At 37.4% G+C, this 15822-nt stretch overlaps 1 protein-coding gene across 1 annotated transcript; it reads right to left on the bottom strand.

The window, feature by feature from the left end:
* Positions 1 to 3879: 3879 nt before the first annotated feature.
* LOC130412113 (NACHT, LRR and PYD domains-containing protein 4E-like) lies at positions 3880 to 15287 on the bottom strand. The gene is given in 11 exon segments (XM_056737252.1): positions 3880 to 4054; positions 6359 to 6532; positions 8569 to 8742; positions 9022 to 9195; positions 9351 to 9524; positions 10896 to 11044; positions 11821 to 12092; positions 12152 to 13741; positions 13744 to 14034; positions 14363 to 14561; positions 15282 to 15287. Coding segments are annotated over 11 exon segments (3378 nt in total).
* Between the last annotated feature and the right edge of the window lie 535 nt (positions 15288 to 15822).

The following is a 15822-nucleotide window of genomic DNA, read 5'->3' as shown; positions in this document are numbered from 1 at the left end:
CACAAACTCTCATAACTGACATTGCACTTTTAAGAACAAACTTCTCCCATCAAACAGTAACTTCATTTGGCTGTACCTCAGTTTAGCGGGAAAATCTCCTAAACTGAATGCATCTGGTTGGTCTACTGATTCAACCTTTTTCACAGACACACAGTTGGGTCTAGATAAGTCCGATCCTTCTTTATGCATCCTGGAACACAAGTGATTCACAAATCTCTCAGAAATCAGAATTTCGGTATCAATGTTATAAGTAAATAAAACTATTAAATCTACATAATACAGTATCTGATGTCAATAACATAGCACCCTTTTAGGGAAATTAAGAATGTTAATTAAAGTCAAATGGTATTCTCTTACCTTTTGACTGTCGTAATGCGATGTTCTTCAGAGAGAATTCTTGTAGAGTCCATGGCAATATCAGTAAAATAAACTCTAAAATGTAAAGTGTACACATATTCTGGATTAAATTGTGATTTTATGCATTTTAGATATTGGAAGAGTAACAGAAGAGCAACGCAAATCAGTTTCACAAATCAGATTGATGAATGATTATTTTTAGAACTACATCTGCATAGTCCATCATATTACATTATAACATTTTAGTCGCTTCAGAATAAAGGAAATAAGGAAAATGTAATTTGCACAAACTTGAAATAAAATGTACACAAGGATATATACCACTTAAATGAAACTCCTTCATCCACTAAAACAACTTACAGACAGTCCTTACCTCAGTTTAGGAGGAGAATCTCCAAGACTGAATGTAACTGGTTGATCCATTGATTCATCAGTCTTTTTACAGCTGGGTCCAGGAGATTCTTTTCCCTGCATAAAACTGAAACATATTTTGGGTTATCATGTCCTGTATAAATGGCTTTTATGTGTCATGTATAATTATTTTTCTGCACTGAAAGAAAATCAACCTAAAAACTTTTGGTCAAAAGCTGAAGTTAAATATCATTGCCTTTACAAGACATGTAAATTAAATAATTTATAACTGATTAAAATTCTACTTATATTTCATCTAAATTGAAATCCAAACTCTGTAAAATATATTTCCTGCTTTAAGTATCTATCAACGTGGTTTGGAAATTATTTTACATTACTTCAACTCACCAAAATAGGTTAAGCAATTTCAACTTCAAATTACACAAATAAATGTGAAAATTTGTGGGTGTGTTTACGCATTAACGTATGCTTTATTTCCATTCATTGTTTTGTATTTCTATGCTTTTTTCTTATTTGAATAAAACACATATTTCCTGAAATGCTGTTGTTTGCTTTCATACAGCACATAGTTGCTTCAGCCTGGAGCAGCAAACCGGTTTCTCACCCTTCCTGTGATTGTGCAAACTGTTGCTCTTAAACCACCAAACAGTCGGGCAAAAGTTACAGATTTCCAAGTTACAGTTGCTAATATCTTGTAAGCATTGCTTCACAACTTGCTCTGGCACGACAAGAGTTTGTTTTGGCATGCAACCTAAATAATTTAAAGTTCAAGTTTATTTATGATTTAGTGACAAAGCCATTGTAACCAAAACAAACTGAAAACCGTAACTTGCATTTCAAAACAACAATGGCACCTGCTCGACTTTTCACTCTCTCACAACATGTTCAGCTGGATTCTCGACTATCCAGTTCCCAGACGAATCACAGCACAAAACGTGTAAATTTGGACAATTCTTCGGTTTAAAACACAAGAAACAGTTAATACTATTCTTACTGCCACTGTGCCCTCTGGCAATGGGATGCTAGATTTATTAGAAATAACTGATGCGTAACAAACAAAATGTGTTTATTAGAACTTTGTAAACTTCGTCTTGATTCCGTAATCATAGCGTGTTCCATCCTAAAATGCAGCATTAAAAAGTTCCGATGTTTGAGATCCATATATTCATATTTAACAAACAGTGAAACTTACTTTTTAATTTATCCGCGTTATCTCTGGTTGCACGTCCCGTTGTGGTTAATGGGCTATCCTCGAACTGGTTGTCCTCAAATGAACACAATACTTTCACTTTAACCGAAAGAGATGTGTACGCAACGATCCCCCTTAAAGGGACCGTTCACTCGAAAACAAAAATATATTTATTTATTTTTATATGTGATGTATTAAATCCAATAAGATGTAAATAAGTTGCTGTGGTTGTAAGTGAGTAAATTTAATCCTGAAAAGGTTTAGATATATTTGAGCCCATATTAATGAATTTTGCTTGTTGAACAGACAAAAAGTTCATTACATTAGCCTTTTTAACCCAGACGAAATAAAGGCATACAAATGTTCTCAGATACATATCTGCCTCCATGAAACCTTTGATATGCTTAAATCCTTACATAAACCCGAAGATACACTCTTCACAAATAATGACCTATGGGCAAATTATCATTCAATACTATACTATACAGGCATTAGGGGTCACTTTGCTTGTACTGATGCACTTATGAAACACACACACTTGAAAAAATATTAGATCATATTAACGTACACAATTAAGACTACAAAAACACAGAAAATCAGGCATTGCATATTATTTTCTTTTGATTATTCAATTGGAGATATAATTTTGAAAAAGTAAGAAAGGCACAGAATACATGGTATTATATAACATGGTTTTATAAAAAAAATGCAATACAATGTACATTGATTAAGTGATAGTTCACCCAAAAATAAAAATTCTCTCATCAATTACTTACCTTCTATCATTTCAAAACTGTTTGACTTTCTCTCTTCGCAGAACCCAAGAAGATAAAAAAAGTTGGTAACAGAACATAACTGGCCCCTCTTCACTTATATTGGGGACTCTAAATCAATGCAAGTATAGGGCAAGTTAAGAAATATCTTCTTTTTGTTTTGTGGAAGAAAGAAAGTCATACGGGTTTGAAATGACAAGAGGGTGAATAAATGAAGACAGAATTTTTATTTATGGGTGAACTTCAAAACTTAACTTAGTGTCATAAGTTTATAATAGGAAATTTGGATTGCATTCACTATAATAGGACATTTGGATTGTATTCATTTGTATTCAAAGTAATTGCTGTGTGTGTTTTAATGGTGTATTAGTACTGAAAGTAAAAAAAAAAGATTGTCTAAAGATGGTAAGTATCTTTGTAGAAAGATGACCGAATTTATGGCAAATAAATTTATCCCTGAAGCTTTCTTGTGGCTCAGTGGTTAGAGCATGGCACTAGCAATGCCAAGGTCATGGGTCCGATCCCAGGAGATTGCACATAGTCAGAAACAAAAATGCATAATACATTGCAATGTAAGTCCCTTTGGATAAAAGCATTTGCCAAATGCATAAATGTAAATAAAAAGAAAAAAATACATGTAATTTCATTTAAAGGCTTGTATTTACATTAGTGTATTTTACAGAAAGGAAATGTATTAAAATGGTACATAATTAAGAGACTATGAAACATGAGCAAATTAACAGAAAAATACAAAAACCATCATGATAAGCACCACTGGTTCAGGGCTTGTTTGTTCAGTATGAGGCAGTAAATAGCTTTTGGTGCTTATGACTTAACACGCTTTGATTTGCCAGTTAAATGTGTAGGTGTCTGTAGCTGGTGAGCTCCAATACTGTAAAATATTAAAAACAACCACTGTAAAATATTGATTAGTCTTATAGAGTTAGTATTAGTAAAAACATTAATGTTTAAAAGCACTCATGTTTAAAGTGCACCATATACACTATTATACAAAGGGTTACCAATGAGATAATGGCACAGTTTTGAGACATTTGGCAAAATTGTTCATGTTTGTTAATTAGTCATATAACAATATATGAACATGTCCAGCGTTAATACACAGAGAATAAGTGAGAAGGAAGCATAAAATATTTTTTCAGGTATTGTTAAAATAAAATAAAACACTCACTATACTTTTTCTAGTCTACTGTGTGGATCCTTCAGTAGATCAGAGAGCAGCTTCACCGCTGAATCTCCTGGGTAATAATATTTCAGATTTAGTTCTCTCAGGTGTGAGGGGTTTGACTTTAGAGCTGAAGCCAGAGCAGCACAACCTTTATCTGAAATACTGCAGTCAGACAGTCTGGAGAGAGAAAAAAATTATTTAAATTAAAATACAATTAGAAAACAAAGCCTATTGAGGAGCCAAGCACGAAAGGGGCTGTAGCCCTTATCGCTTCAATTGGTATTCTTCATTCTTAACCAATGGGAGTCTAGGCAGCCCTGTGAACCGTATCTAGGAAAAGGGTGAAATTTGGAACACTTGTTGTGGTGGTCCTGAATTGTCATGTTACCAACTATGGGATCTCTCGCACTCACTATATAACACCAGCAGCAGTTAAAACATGATCTTTTCAAATGGCTTAAACGTTTGAACCCCTTGGTCTACAGATAATCTACTTTGTACGTGTCATTCCAATCGTCACGCTCATCACATTCTCTGTCTTACATTATAGTCAAGCCAAGAAAATGTATTTATAGAGCACAACTTTAAGACAACCATCTAAAAATAGGAAGTATAAAATTCCATTCCATTCCATTTTCTACCGCTTATCCGAACTACCTCGGGTCACAGGGAGCCTGCAGGAAGTATAAAATATAAAGTCAAAATAAGATCAAAAAGGTATATATATACAAAACATACATCAAAAGTACTATACACAGCATCACTCAAATGCAAAGGTGTAAAAATGAGTCTTTAAATTTGATTTAATAACACAGTGCGATGGAGAGGCCCTGATAGTAAGGTGTAGACTGTTCCAAAGTTTAGGGGCAGCAACGTTGAAAGCTCGGTCACCTTTGGATTTACAGCGAGAACGAGGGACAGATAAGAGAAGCTGGTTACAAGATCTTAATGACCTAGAGATTGTATATGGCTGGACAAGATCACAGATATATTCTTAAAATAAAAAAGGATCTTAAAATCAACTCTGAGTTTGATAGGGAGCCAATGCAATGAAGCAAGAACAGAAGTAATATGCTCCCTCTTTTTGTTCCTGTAAACAATCTGGCTGCCGCATTTTGCACCATCTGAAGCCGAGATAGAGTGCTTTGACGAAGGCAGAATTACTGAGAGTTGCAATAGTCCAGCCTAGAAGAAATTAGTGCATGGATGACTGTTTTGAGATATTTTGAGAAAGAAAATGTTGTACTCAGTGTTTCACTGCAGAAAAAAATATTTGCCTTCGATGTTCTTACTTCCTCAAAACATGAGACAAGAAGTTGTAAAGAAGAGTCATTTTCAAGTTTAATTAAAAGGTAATGTTGTAGGTCATCGGCGTAGCAATGATAGTTTATTTTATATTTATGGAGAATGGAGAGTGAGAACAGTAAAGGGCCAGGAATAGAACCCTGAGGAACACCATAAGGGATTGACGCAGAAGGTGAGGTGAACGACCCGATAGTTACTTAAAAAGTCCTACCCTTTAAATAAGGAGTGAACAACTGTAATGCCATGCCTTGAACCCCTACAACACATTTGAGTCGATTCAGTAGGATGTCATGGTCAATTGTGTGGAAGGCTGCACTCAAATCTAACAGTTTCAGAATGGCAGATGATCCGTAATCAATGGCAGCAAAAGTTCATTCATAGCTTTAAGCATGGCCAACTCTATACTATGAAGTGATCTAAAACCAGATTGGAACTTATCCTGAATGTTAAAAGCATCCAGGTGAAACTTCTGTCAGCTGCAGATCTATTTATCACTCGGACTGCTGCACACAACAATTCGCATAACCCTTTGCTGAACTCATTATATTGATCACCTTCACCTATTTGTAGTTAACCTTTTCACTTCTGTTAACATAAGCCTGGTCTGTTCATTCGGTAATTGCGAAGTCTTGCATTTGTGTTACATTGCATTTCTGAGCATTCTCTTCTATTGGATTACTTGTGTTTGACCTTGGACTGTATATTGTTTGTGAATCTCTATTGCCTGCCCCGACCATTGCCTGTGACCTCGTCTTTGCCTGTTTTCTGCCTGCCCAGACCATTATCTTTACCGTTTTCTGAATATTAAAGCTGCATTAAGATACTGCACATCACTAAGCAAACGGCCAGGCAGTACATCGGATTGGCAATATCTAAATTTCATCTTAGAAATGAATGCACTAAATTGAATGTCAATTAAAAATGTAACAACAAAATGAAATGAAAATCATATCTTAGAAAAAAAGTATATCACAAGTCACAAGTAATTATTCGCTTTCTATATTGTCTGTCAAAGATGATACTACAAGTATAAAGCAGTTATTACTTTCCCATAATATACGTATAATGTATCCGTTATGTCTTCTCTTACAGACACAGTCCAAAATACTTATCGTTTCTTTGATTGTTGTCTATTTTAGAGATACAATTATACTAAATTGATCAAAATAAGCTTACTCCAGTTTCCTCAATTTACAGAGTGGATCCTTCAGTAGATCAGAGAGCAGCTTCACTCCTGAATCTTCTAGTTGATTATAGTTCAGATTGAGTTCTCTCAGGTGTGATGGGTTTGATATCAGTGCTGTAGCCAGTACAGCAAATTGTTCAAATGTAATATTGCACTTTGCTAGCCTTAAAGAGAGAAAAAGATTAAATTTACAGCTGAAACGTAGAAAGTGTCAGAAATGTCCTTCCAAACAGTAGATGCACTGGTAAGACTAAGGTCAGACTACTAGTTAAAAGTTAAGATGTTAAAAGGTAACTTTATGAAAATACATTTTAATACAACCTGACAATTGGGCTTTATATGTACTATGTACTAACAATATAAACCTGCCTGTAGATTTTCCACATGTAATGCTAGTGAGATTGAGGTATTATTATTGATTAGGATTAGGGGTCAACGTTAGGTTTTGGGGTAATGGTTGTGTCATGACAGTCCCTGTTATATGTGGAGAGAGACGTTTTTGCCTTTCACGTGCTCTCTCCGAGTCTCGTCTATGTCCCCGCCCTCTTGTCTCCCAAATTATTGCTTGTTAACTAGTTCATGCCCCGCACCTGTCTCCTCTTGATTTATCTCCCTTTATATTGACCTTGTGTCTCGTGTCTCGTGTCTCGTGTCTCGTGCCTCGTGCCTCGTGCCTCGTGCCTCGTGCCTCGTGCCTCGTGCCTCGTGCCTCGTGCCTCGTGCCTCGTGCCTCGTGCCTCGTGCCTCGTGCCTCGTGCCTCGTGCCTCGTGCCTCGTGCCTCGTGCCTCGTGCCTCGTGCCGGTTCTCTTTGTATCACTGTTCCAAGTCCTTGTGAGTTTTTCCACTGACATTGTTCCTACCTTCTTGTGTGTATTAAGTGTACCACTGTCTTAGTTTTATAAAGTGTTTTTGTAAATCTCGTCCACTTGTTTTGTCCCCCGCATGGGAAGTTTTGGTTTATGTTTTATGTTAAAAAAATTCAAAGTTCTCGTTTGTGCCCCCATCGTGGGTGTTTGCTTTGTGTTTGTTGATAAAGTCTTCTGTTTTCTGTCTGCACCTTGGTCCTCATTTGATAATCATTTGGTTGGGTTACGGTTTGAAAGAACTGGCCCTACTGGTTGAATCATGTTTCTCCCAAAACATATTTATTCATACAGTATATACTGAAGGTGAGATTTTATTCATTGTCATTCTTGCCTTTGGCTTTCTCAATGGGACATTAGGTTTATGGATTTTCTTCCAGAAATGCAGTGTATTTTATTCACAGTTTACTGGATCACTACAGTATATTTTACGTATTTAATGTAACATGTTAATATCATTCGTATTTTAATGTCATAACATAAATAATGCAACAAAAGTGTTTGTTAAACATATAAACTGTGGCAGCTATAATGCACCTATTTTACCTTTTTGTCTAAAGAGCCAGCGTAGTTAAAATCGCTTTCCCTCCTTTACTACACCAGTACTTGGTGTGATTCATTGGCCAAAAGAGAAACACTAAAATAATTTTGACCAATAATGTAATTGGATCATTAACTCAATGTTGTTTTCTGGCTAGATGTCTCATGGTATTCAATTATATATCATGTATTGTCTCTTTTCTCATAAAGTCCTGATTTACCAGCCTTCAGAAAAACGGTTCCTTCACATTCAAAGGTTTAAAAGTGATACATTTGTCGATTCAGTCACTCTTACATAGAAACGAAATACAATCTATAAATATGTTTGAACTAAACTGAAATAAATCTATCCATGTGAGATTTTAAATCTATTTAATCTGTATTAGTCAAAATAAATTGGCACTGATTTGTCAATGTGCAATTTTGAATACCTTTTGAAGAAAAATGTTTGCGCCCTGTTTAACAGACAAGGTTTAAGGCTAGTCCCAGATTTGAGTGTTTGACTTGTTCTAACGGAAATGTCTTAAGATATGTCATGTGTTTTTTCTTGGACAATTTTATTCTAAATTATGAGGCCTAGCCCTGACATAAACTGAGCCTTGTCTATGCAACCGGCCTGGATGTGTCCTTTTATAATAATTTCATATTGGAGGCATTTGTGTGTGGGCTATGAACATTAGGACAAACCAAAACATTATCAAAAACATTATTCTATTGAAACTAACTCGAGAGAAAATAACTCCAAAGATCATTATAAAATGCATTACAGCTAATAATGCAATATAATAACACTCACTGCAGTTTTTCTAGTTTACATTGTGGGTCCTTCAGTAGATTAGAGAGCTGCTTCATTCCTTTTTCTCCTGGTTCATTTCTGCTCAGATTCAATTCCCTTAGGTTTGTGAGATTTGATGTCAAAAATGAAGCCAAAACCGCAGAAATGCCTTCATTCAAATCACTGTTTTCCAGCCTAAAAAAAAAGATTTTTAATTTTAAACTTCTTAGCTACAAGATTGAATTATATACATAATAAGTGTGATCTTAACAAGAAAAGGTAAAAGGTCTGTGTTTTAATAAACATGTGGTGTTTCTCGCTATATGCGGCTTTCACAACTTCCCAATTTGCAAATATAAATTTGTTTTGTGCACTACTTGGCCACCCCCATAAAGTCTATGTAAACCAAATGTATGTGTGTCGACAGATGAAAACTTAGCGGGCGCATTTGAATAACCTGATATAAACACTCACTGTAGTTTTTCCAGTTTACTGTTTGGATCCTGCAGAAGAGCACAGAGCGACTTCAGTCCTAAATATCCTGATTCATTATCACTGACATTCAGTTCTCTCATGTGTGAGGGGTTTGATTTTAGAGCTGAAGTCAGATCAGCAAAACCTTTATCTGAAATACTGCAGTATGCCAACCTGCAAAGCAATTTTTTTAAATAAGATGAGAAATTTTGGTCTCCCTGAAATGAAAAAATAGCTGTGATTTTCCATATGTAGTCTGATATTAAAGTTTAAGTTCACTTCATCAAAACAACCTTATATAATAACTGTATGTTGGCTTTGTGACTTACTGTAGTTTCTCTAGTCTACAGTGTGGATCCTTCAGTAGATCAGAGAGCTGTTTGACTCCTGACTCCCCTGGTTCATTATGACTCAGATTGAGTTCTCTCAGGTGTGATGGGTTTGACTTCAGAGCTGAAGCCAAAAGAGCACAACCATTCTCTCTAATACTGCACTGATACAGCCTTCATACAGATCAGTCAGCCAATGCAAAAAAACAATATTTGTTTATGATGTATGTGTTCGGGAGAGTTCAGCCAAAAATGACAATGATGTCACATGTAGTTACATTTTCGTTTAAGCTCTGGTGTGTTTCATGCCACAGTACGTACATAATTGTATCTAGGAGAACCTAATTGTGAACAACAGTCAATTCAGATAATACAATTGGGAACAAGGTTTCTGGGAATGCACCCTTCATCAGGAGACCCCTAAACTGCACATGAGATTGGATTTTAAAGGGGAGTAAATAATGACTACATTTTCATTTTTTTATGCGTCTTTTTAATATCCTTAAAAATAAATAATAATAATAATAAATAATAAATAATATACAGAAAGATATAACAAATAGAAAAACTTAGATAAACCCTTACTCCAGTTTCCTCAGTTTACTTTGTGGATCCGTCAGTAGTTCTTTACACCCGAATCTCCTGGATTATTATTGTTATTGTTATTATTGGTCAAATGCGTTCATCATTTGTCTCAAATGGAAGTTCCAGAAGTTCCAGACCTAACGCAATTTTGATGAATTGAATATTTATATTGTTACACAATCCTACTTCACAAATCCAAATATTTCAAACTTATCTTTACTCATGAGGTCATTATTTATTTAATTTACACAATATATTATAGCAAACTTCCCGTCCCCGTCCAAATGACATCTCTGTCATGCATCTCTCAGACTGATAAGGACAACAGTAGTCTCGTTTAGTCAGACCTTCATACTAAAGGTCTGGAACTTATCTCCGCTTTCTTTGTCCAAGGCCCGCTGGTTGTTTTTATGACAAGAGTTGTCACTTGCCACTGACAAACATCCTGCTCCAGTCGTGGTGGAGTTTGTTGAGGATTAAGCGTCTTCTGATGCTTCCTCGTCAGACTCGGGCTCAAATTGGTACGGTATAATCGCCGCCATCTCTAGCTACACAGATAACATACATGACAACAAACGACATGTAAACCGTAATACTGTAATGATGGTAGTGAAGGTCTGACTAAACGAGACTACTGTTGTCCCTATCAGTCTGAGAGATGCATGACAGAGATGTCATTTGGACGGGGACGGGAAGTTTGCTATAATATATTGTGTAAATTAAATAAATAATGACTGCATGAGTAAAGATAAGTTTGAAATATTTGGATTTGTGAAGTAGGATTGTGTAACAATATAAATATTCAATTCATCAAAATTGCGTTAGACCCGCATAATATGCTGTTTCCAATATACAGAATAAGCTGTAACACAAACCTTATGGTCAAAAACAGTTTTTTACTTTAGTGGTGCATATGTTATTCATACATTTCAGAAAAAGGCAGATATTTAAAATTCTTACTTTAAAGTTTCCAATGTACAGTGTGGATTTTTCAGTCCAGCAGAGATAAGCTTCGCTCCTGAATCCTGCAGCATATTGTCATGTTTGACGTAAATGTCAGGTCGTCGGGGGGGGGAACCAAGTGCAGGCAGAGGGTACAAAACATACAACTTTAATTGATAAAATAAAGACCCACGATGGTGGGAAACAATAGAACAAGAGAAACATCTCAGTTACAACTGTAATCTCTGTTCCATGATGGAGGGAACGAGACGTTGTGTCATGACGGAATGGGGTTTGAACTTGAGAACCTATAGTCTCTGATTGTACATTAAAAAGGCCAATACATTTGGTGAATGGCATTTGCATGTGCTTAATAATTCACCTTTTGGGCTGAGGAACCTGAGAGGCATCACCCGGTCACTGCAGCGGACGGCGAAGTGTTGGGACATGAATGACACAACATCTTGTTCCCTCAGGCAGGGAACAGAGGTTACAATCATAACAGAGATATTCCCATTCTGACAGTCTCTCGACGTTGTGTCGAGACAGAATGGGGTCGCTATACGAAACGGCACTTGTCTGGATGAGTCAGAAGTGAGCGCTGCTGCAAATCCTAACCCTCCAGTGGTGAAGTTAGGCATCAGTTCAAGTGTGTCAACAACAAGAAGATCTTACCAACTCTACAGAGGAGATAGTCGCCCGGCACTGAACGCTAGGGACACCACATCCTGCTTTAGGCAGGTAATACGTGGAAGATCTCAGCAGTCGGGAGATCTCATGGGAGTAGTAGTGCGGGGCCACAATCATGGGTTCACAGAAGCGGTGGAGTCCACCGAGAGGAGATCACAGGTTCACCAACAGGCTAACCAAGAGTGAGGAAACGTCAGACGGGACGACCCAAGGTCACTACGTGTGGAGCGTTAACTCGGGTATAGGGGTTCACCTTGTGAGGGAAAGCTCTGCCTATACTGGGCTTGGTATACGGGCCACTCTGCCCTGCTTGTAAACCAAAGAAGTGCTTAGTGACGGATGGGATGCTTGTACTTCGCCCATTGGGGAAAGTAGGGAAAAAATACGGCTTCTCCCATGGGCTCAATGGGGCCCTTGAAGACCACATTGAGGTCCCAAGAGGGTACGGAGCATGGACAGGAGAAGGGTTCAACCTCCTCGCGCCCCAAAGGAATATGATGACCAGGTCAAGCTGTCCGAGACTAACTGTCAACAAGCGTGTGATGTGCAACGATGGCGACATATGTGCCCATTGCACACAGCACCCCAGCCGAGCAGGGAGGCGTACATCGTCACCACGCTTTTGCCGGTGTGCCACGCTCTCAATGGAAGGCGGCTCTGAAGCCAATGGTGAAGTGGTCTTGTATGTATAAACCCGAGCGGCACGCATGCTTTTCTAGAGGCTTTGACAAGTGGCATCAATCTGAGAAGACATTCTTCTGATGGCTCATATTTACTCAGTTGAAATTCATCTAGCTCCTTTTCTGAGTTCAGCAACACAAACACCAGAGCCGACCCCTGAGAGGGAGAGAGTTTGACTGCAGAAAGCCCACTGAAATCTGGTGTGCTCCTCGGTAATGACTGGACGTCCTTCACTAGAGAATTATCATTCAGTTCATTCAGAAAGTAGAAAATATTAATAGACTTTTCTGTAGACAGATTCTTCTTGATCTTGTCTTTAATGTACTTGACTACTTTCTTTATTTTGTAAGACCTGCCTCCTGTGTTTTTCAGGAGACCTCGCAGGAGAATCTGGTTGGACTCCACTGAGAGACCCAGAAGAAAGCGAAGGAAAAGGTCCCAGTGTCCATTCTCACTCTGCAAGTCCTTGTCCACTTCAACCTTAAGAGATTCTGTAAAAGAATCCTCAGATTTATGTCCCTCATCCTCAAACATGCAAAAGAACTTGTATAAAGCTGCAAAAAACTCCTGGACACTCAGATGAACAAAGCTGAACACCTTCCCCGGGGAAAATCCAAACTCCTCTCTAAAGATCTGGGTACAAACTCCAGAGTATATTGATGCCTCTTTGACATCAATGCCAGACTCTCTGAGGTCCTCCTCATAGCAGATCAAGTTTCCTTTCTTCAACTGTTGAAAAGCCAGTTTTCCCAGTGACAGAATACTCTTTCTAGCCTGCTGTATATCGTCTTCCTTTTCCCCATCATATTTCTGTCTCTTCAGTTTGATCTGAAAGATCAGGAAGTGTGTGAACATTTGAGTAAGAGTCTTGGGGATCTCTGCTTCACTCTGTTTGTCACTCAACATTCTCTGGAGAACAGTGGCTGAAATCCAGCAGAAGACTGGGATGTGACACATGATGTACAGACTTCTGGATAATTTGATCTGTGAGATGATTCTATTGGCCAGACTTTGATCGCTTATTCTCTTCCTGAAATATTTGTCCTTCTGAGGATCACTAAAGCCTCTTATCTCTGTGACCTTGTCAATACACTCAAGAGAAATCTGATTGGCTGCTGCTGGTCTGGAGGTGATCCAGATGAGAGCGGATGGAAGCAGATTCCCCTTGATGAGGTTGGTCAGCAGCACGTCCACTGAGGCTGATTCACTTACATCAAAAAAGCTTTGATGGTTTTGAAAATGTAGATGTAGTCGACACTCATCCAGACCATCAAATATAAACAAGATTCTATAGTCTGTAAAGTCTCCCATGTTAATCTCTTTTATTTCTGTGACATAATGACAAAGAAGCTCAATTAAGCTGAGATTTTTGTCCTTCATTAAGTTCTGCTCTCTAAAGGGAAGTGGAAATATAAATTGAACATCCTGATTTGCTTTTCCTTCAGCCCAGTCCAGGATGAACTTCTGCACGGAGACTGTTTTTCCAATTCCACTATTCCTTGAGTCAGCACAGTTCTGATGGGTTTGTTTTGTCTAAGTAAGAGCTTAAAGATGTCATTGCATTTGATTGGCGTGTCCCGTATCTCTGGTCTCCAGGATATCATCTCAATCTGTCTCACTTCATGCTCATTATTAATCCCTGCATTCCCTCCCTCTGTGATGTAGAGCTCTGTGTAGATCTCATTCACAAGTAATGAGCTTCCTTGAAGTGATATTCCTTCATTAACACTCTTAAATCTCTCCTTTAGTCTGGATTTTAGTTTTTGTTGGTACAGAGAAATCAGATCTGATGAGTGGAGTGAAAGATAAAAACAAGTGAGCAATTCACATTATGCATTTTACATGCATAGTCTTTAAAATATTGTTCTCAAGTTTATGATAAATAATCTTTTGTTTTTTTTATGGTCTCTTCACACTTGAGTAAAGAACCAAAACCCTTTAAAGTGGACCAAGAAAAATAGTTTTATTTTTGTTCACGTTTCTTCTGTTTTTAAAAGAGGACTCCGATACATCCCTAAACATTTTTAGTATATTAATAAAGTATATTAATTTAGATGACTGGATGATGATGAGATTAGAACTCTGTGTGGAGCCCTGGCTGTTTTCAGATTTACTGGTCATCAGTGTGTTAGCAAGTTCTTTCTGGTTCATCTCCCTTAGAATGTGCAGTGTGATCTTCAGAACTCCCTCCTTTACTTTTTTTTGACCCTCCTCCTCCCCGCTCTTGGAGCATTCTGGGTAACCTGGGCTCAGTATTGTTTTGAACCTCTTCAGTTCATTCTTTATCAATGAAATCATTTTGTGTTCAAGCTCCTGAAATCAATGTTCAATCAGTGAAATTCTACTAAATAAACTTAAAGGGGTCATATGACACGGCTAAAACGAATATTTCCGTTGTTTTAGATGTAATGCAATGTGTATGAAGGTAATGTAACACCTCTTACTGACAGGTATGCTAACCTTACTTGCGTTAACATTTTGTATACTTCGTCAAATCAAACCACGAACTGAAGTACATATGTGGGGGAGTGGTTACACAAGGCTTTTCAGGCGGGTGTGGGTGAACATTCGCTTTATGTAGAATGCATAGTTTAATCCGACACTTCAATTTTTTGCAATTTTACGTGTCTTATACATGCATGGGCAACTTGAAACACACCAAAGACACAGCAAAACAAGTATCCGCGCCATATGACCGCTAAAATTTCAATAAAACAGGTTAAACAGGAGGATCATTGTACAAGAGGGTTTTTTTCTAGACCTACTGTAGATATTCACTATTAAATCACTGAATTTGATGCTCATATGGTCATGATACACATAATGTAAGAGAAACTCTAAAATGAGCAGTTTTAAAGCAGCCTTTGACCTTCCAAAGAATTGAATACATGAAAAAAATTGGGAGTTGTGTGTGGTTAAAAGACCCAAGATGGCAACCAACCATAAGGTGACAAAAATCACACAACACATAATAGCCTTTATAATGTAGCCTACTGTATATAAAATAACCATATCTTTCTAGATATTCTGTACCTGCATCACTGATTATATCAAGTATAAGAATTAAACTATAAAAATCTATATTTTATCCTGCCTTGATGCCCGAAGACTCCTGAGATAGGCGCAGGCTCCCCGTGACCCGAGGTAGTTCGGATAAGCGGTAGAAAATGGATGGATGGAAATCTATATTTGCAACTATACATTTGTTCAAAAAAGCATTACAACCTTCTTTTTGTTTTCTTTTTTCTGTTCGCAAGCTATTGCTGCAAAAAAGAAAGCAACCTCCATTTTTATACAAAAGGGCACAAAAGTTTCTAAAATCGCATCGGAAATTGAGAGAGTCTTGTGCCGCACCACTGCATCCCTATGATGTTTAGATAAACATAGAACAAGGAACTATGCTTCTAACTACAGTTCTAGAGATTGTAAAACTATTCTATCAATGACTGAACTTGGGACCACAGTTTGCTAACAATGCTTTTGGGAAATGCAGCCCATGATTATTTTAACTACTGTAATGCTTGGAAAGCAAAAAACCCAGCTATGGGAGCGAAAGAACAATTACTAAAATAAA

Source organism: Triplophysa dalaica, chromosome 22, assembly GCF_015846415.1.
Source record: "Triplophysa dalaica isolate WHDGS20190420 chromosome 22, ASM1584641v1, whole genome shotgun sequence".
Classification (NCBI taxonomy): domain Eukaryota; kingdom Metazoa; phylum Chordata; class Actinopteri; order Cypriniformes; family Nemacheilidae; genus Triplophysa; species Triplophysa dalaica.
This window is presented reverse-complemented; position numbering and strand designations above follow the sequence as displayed.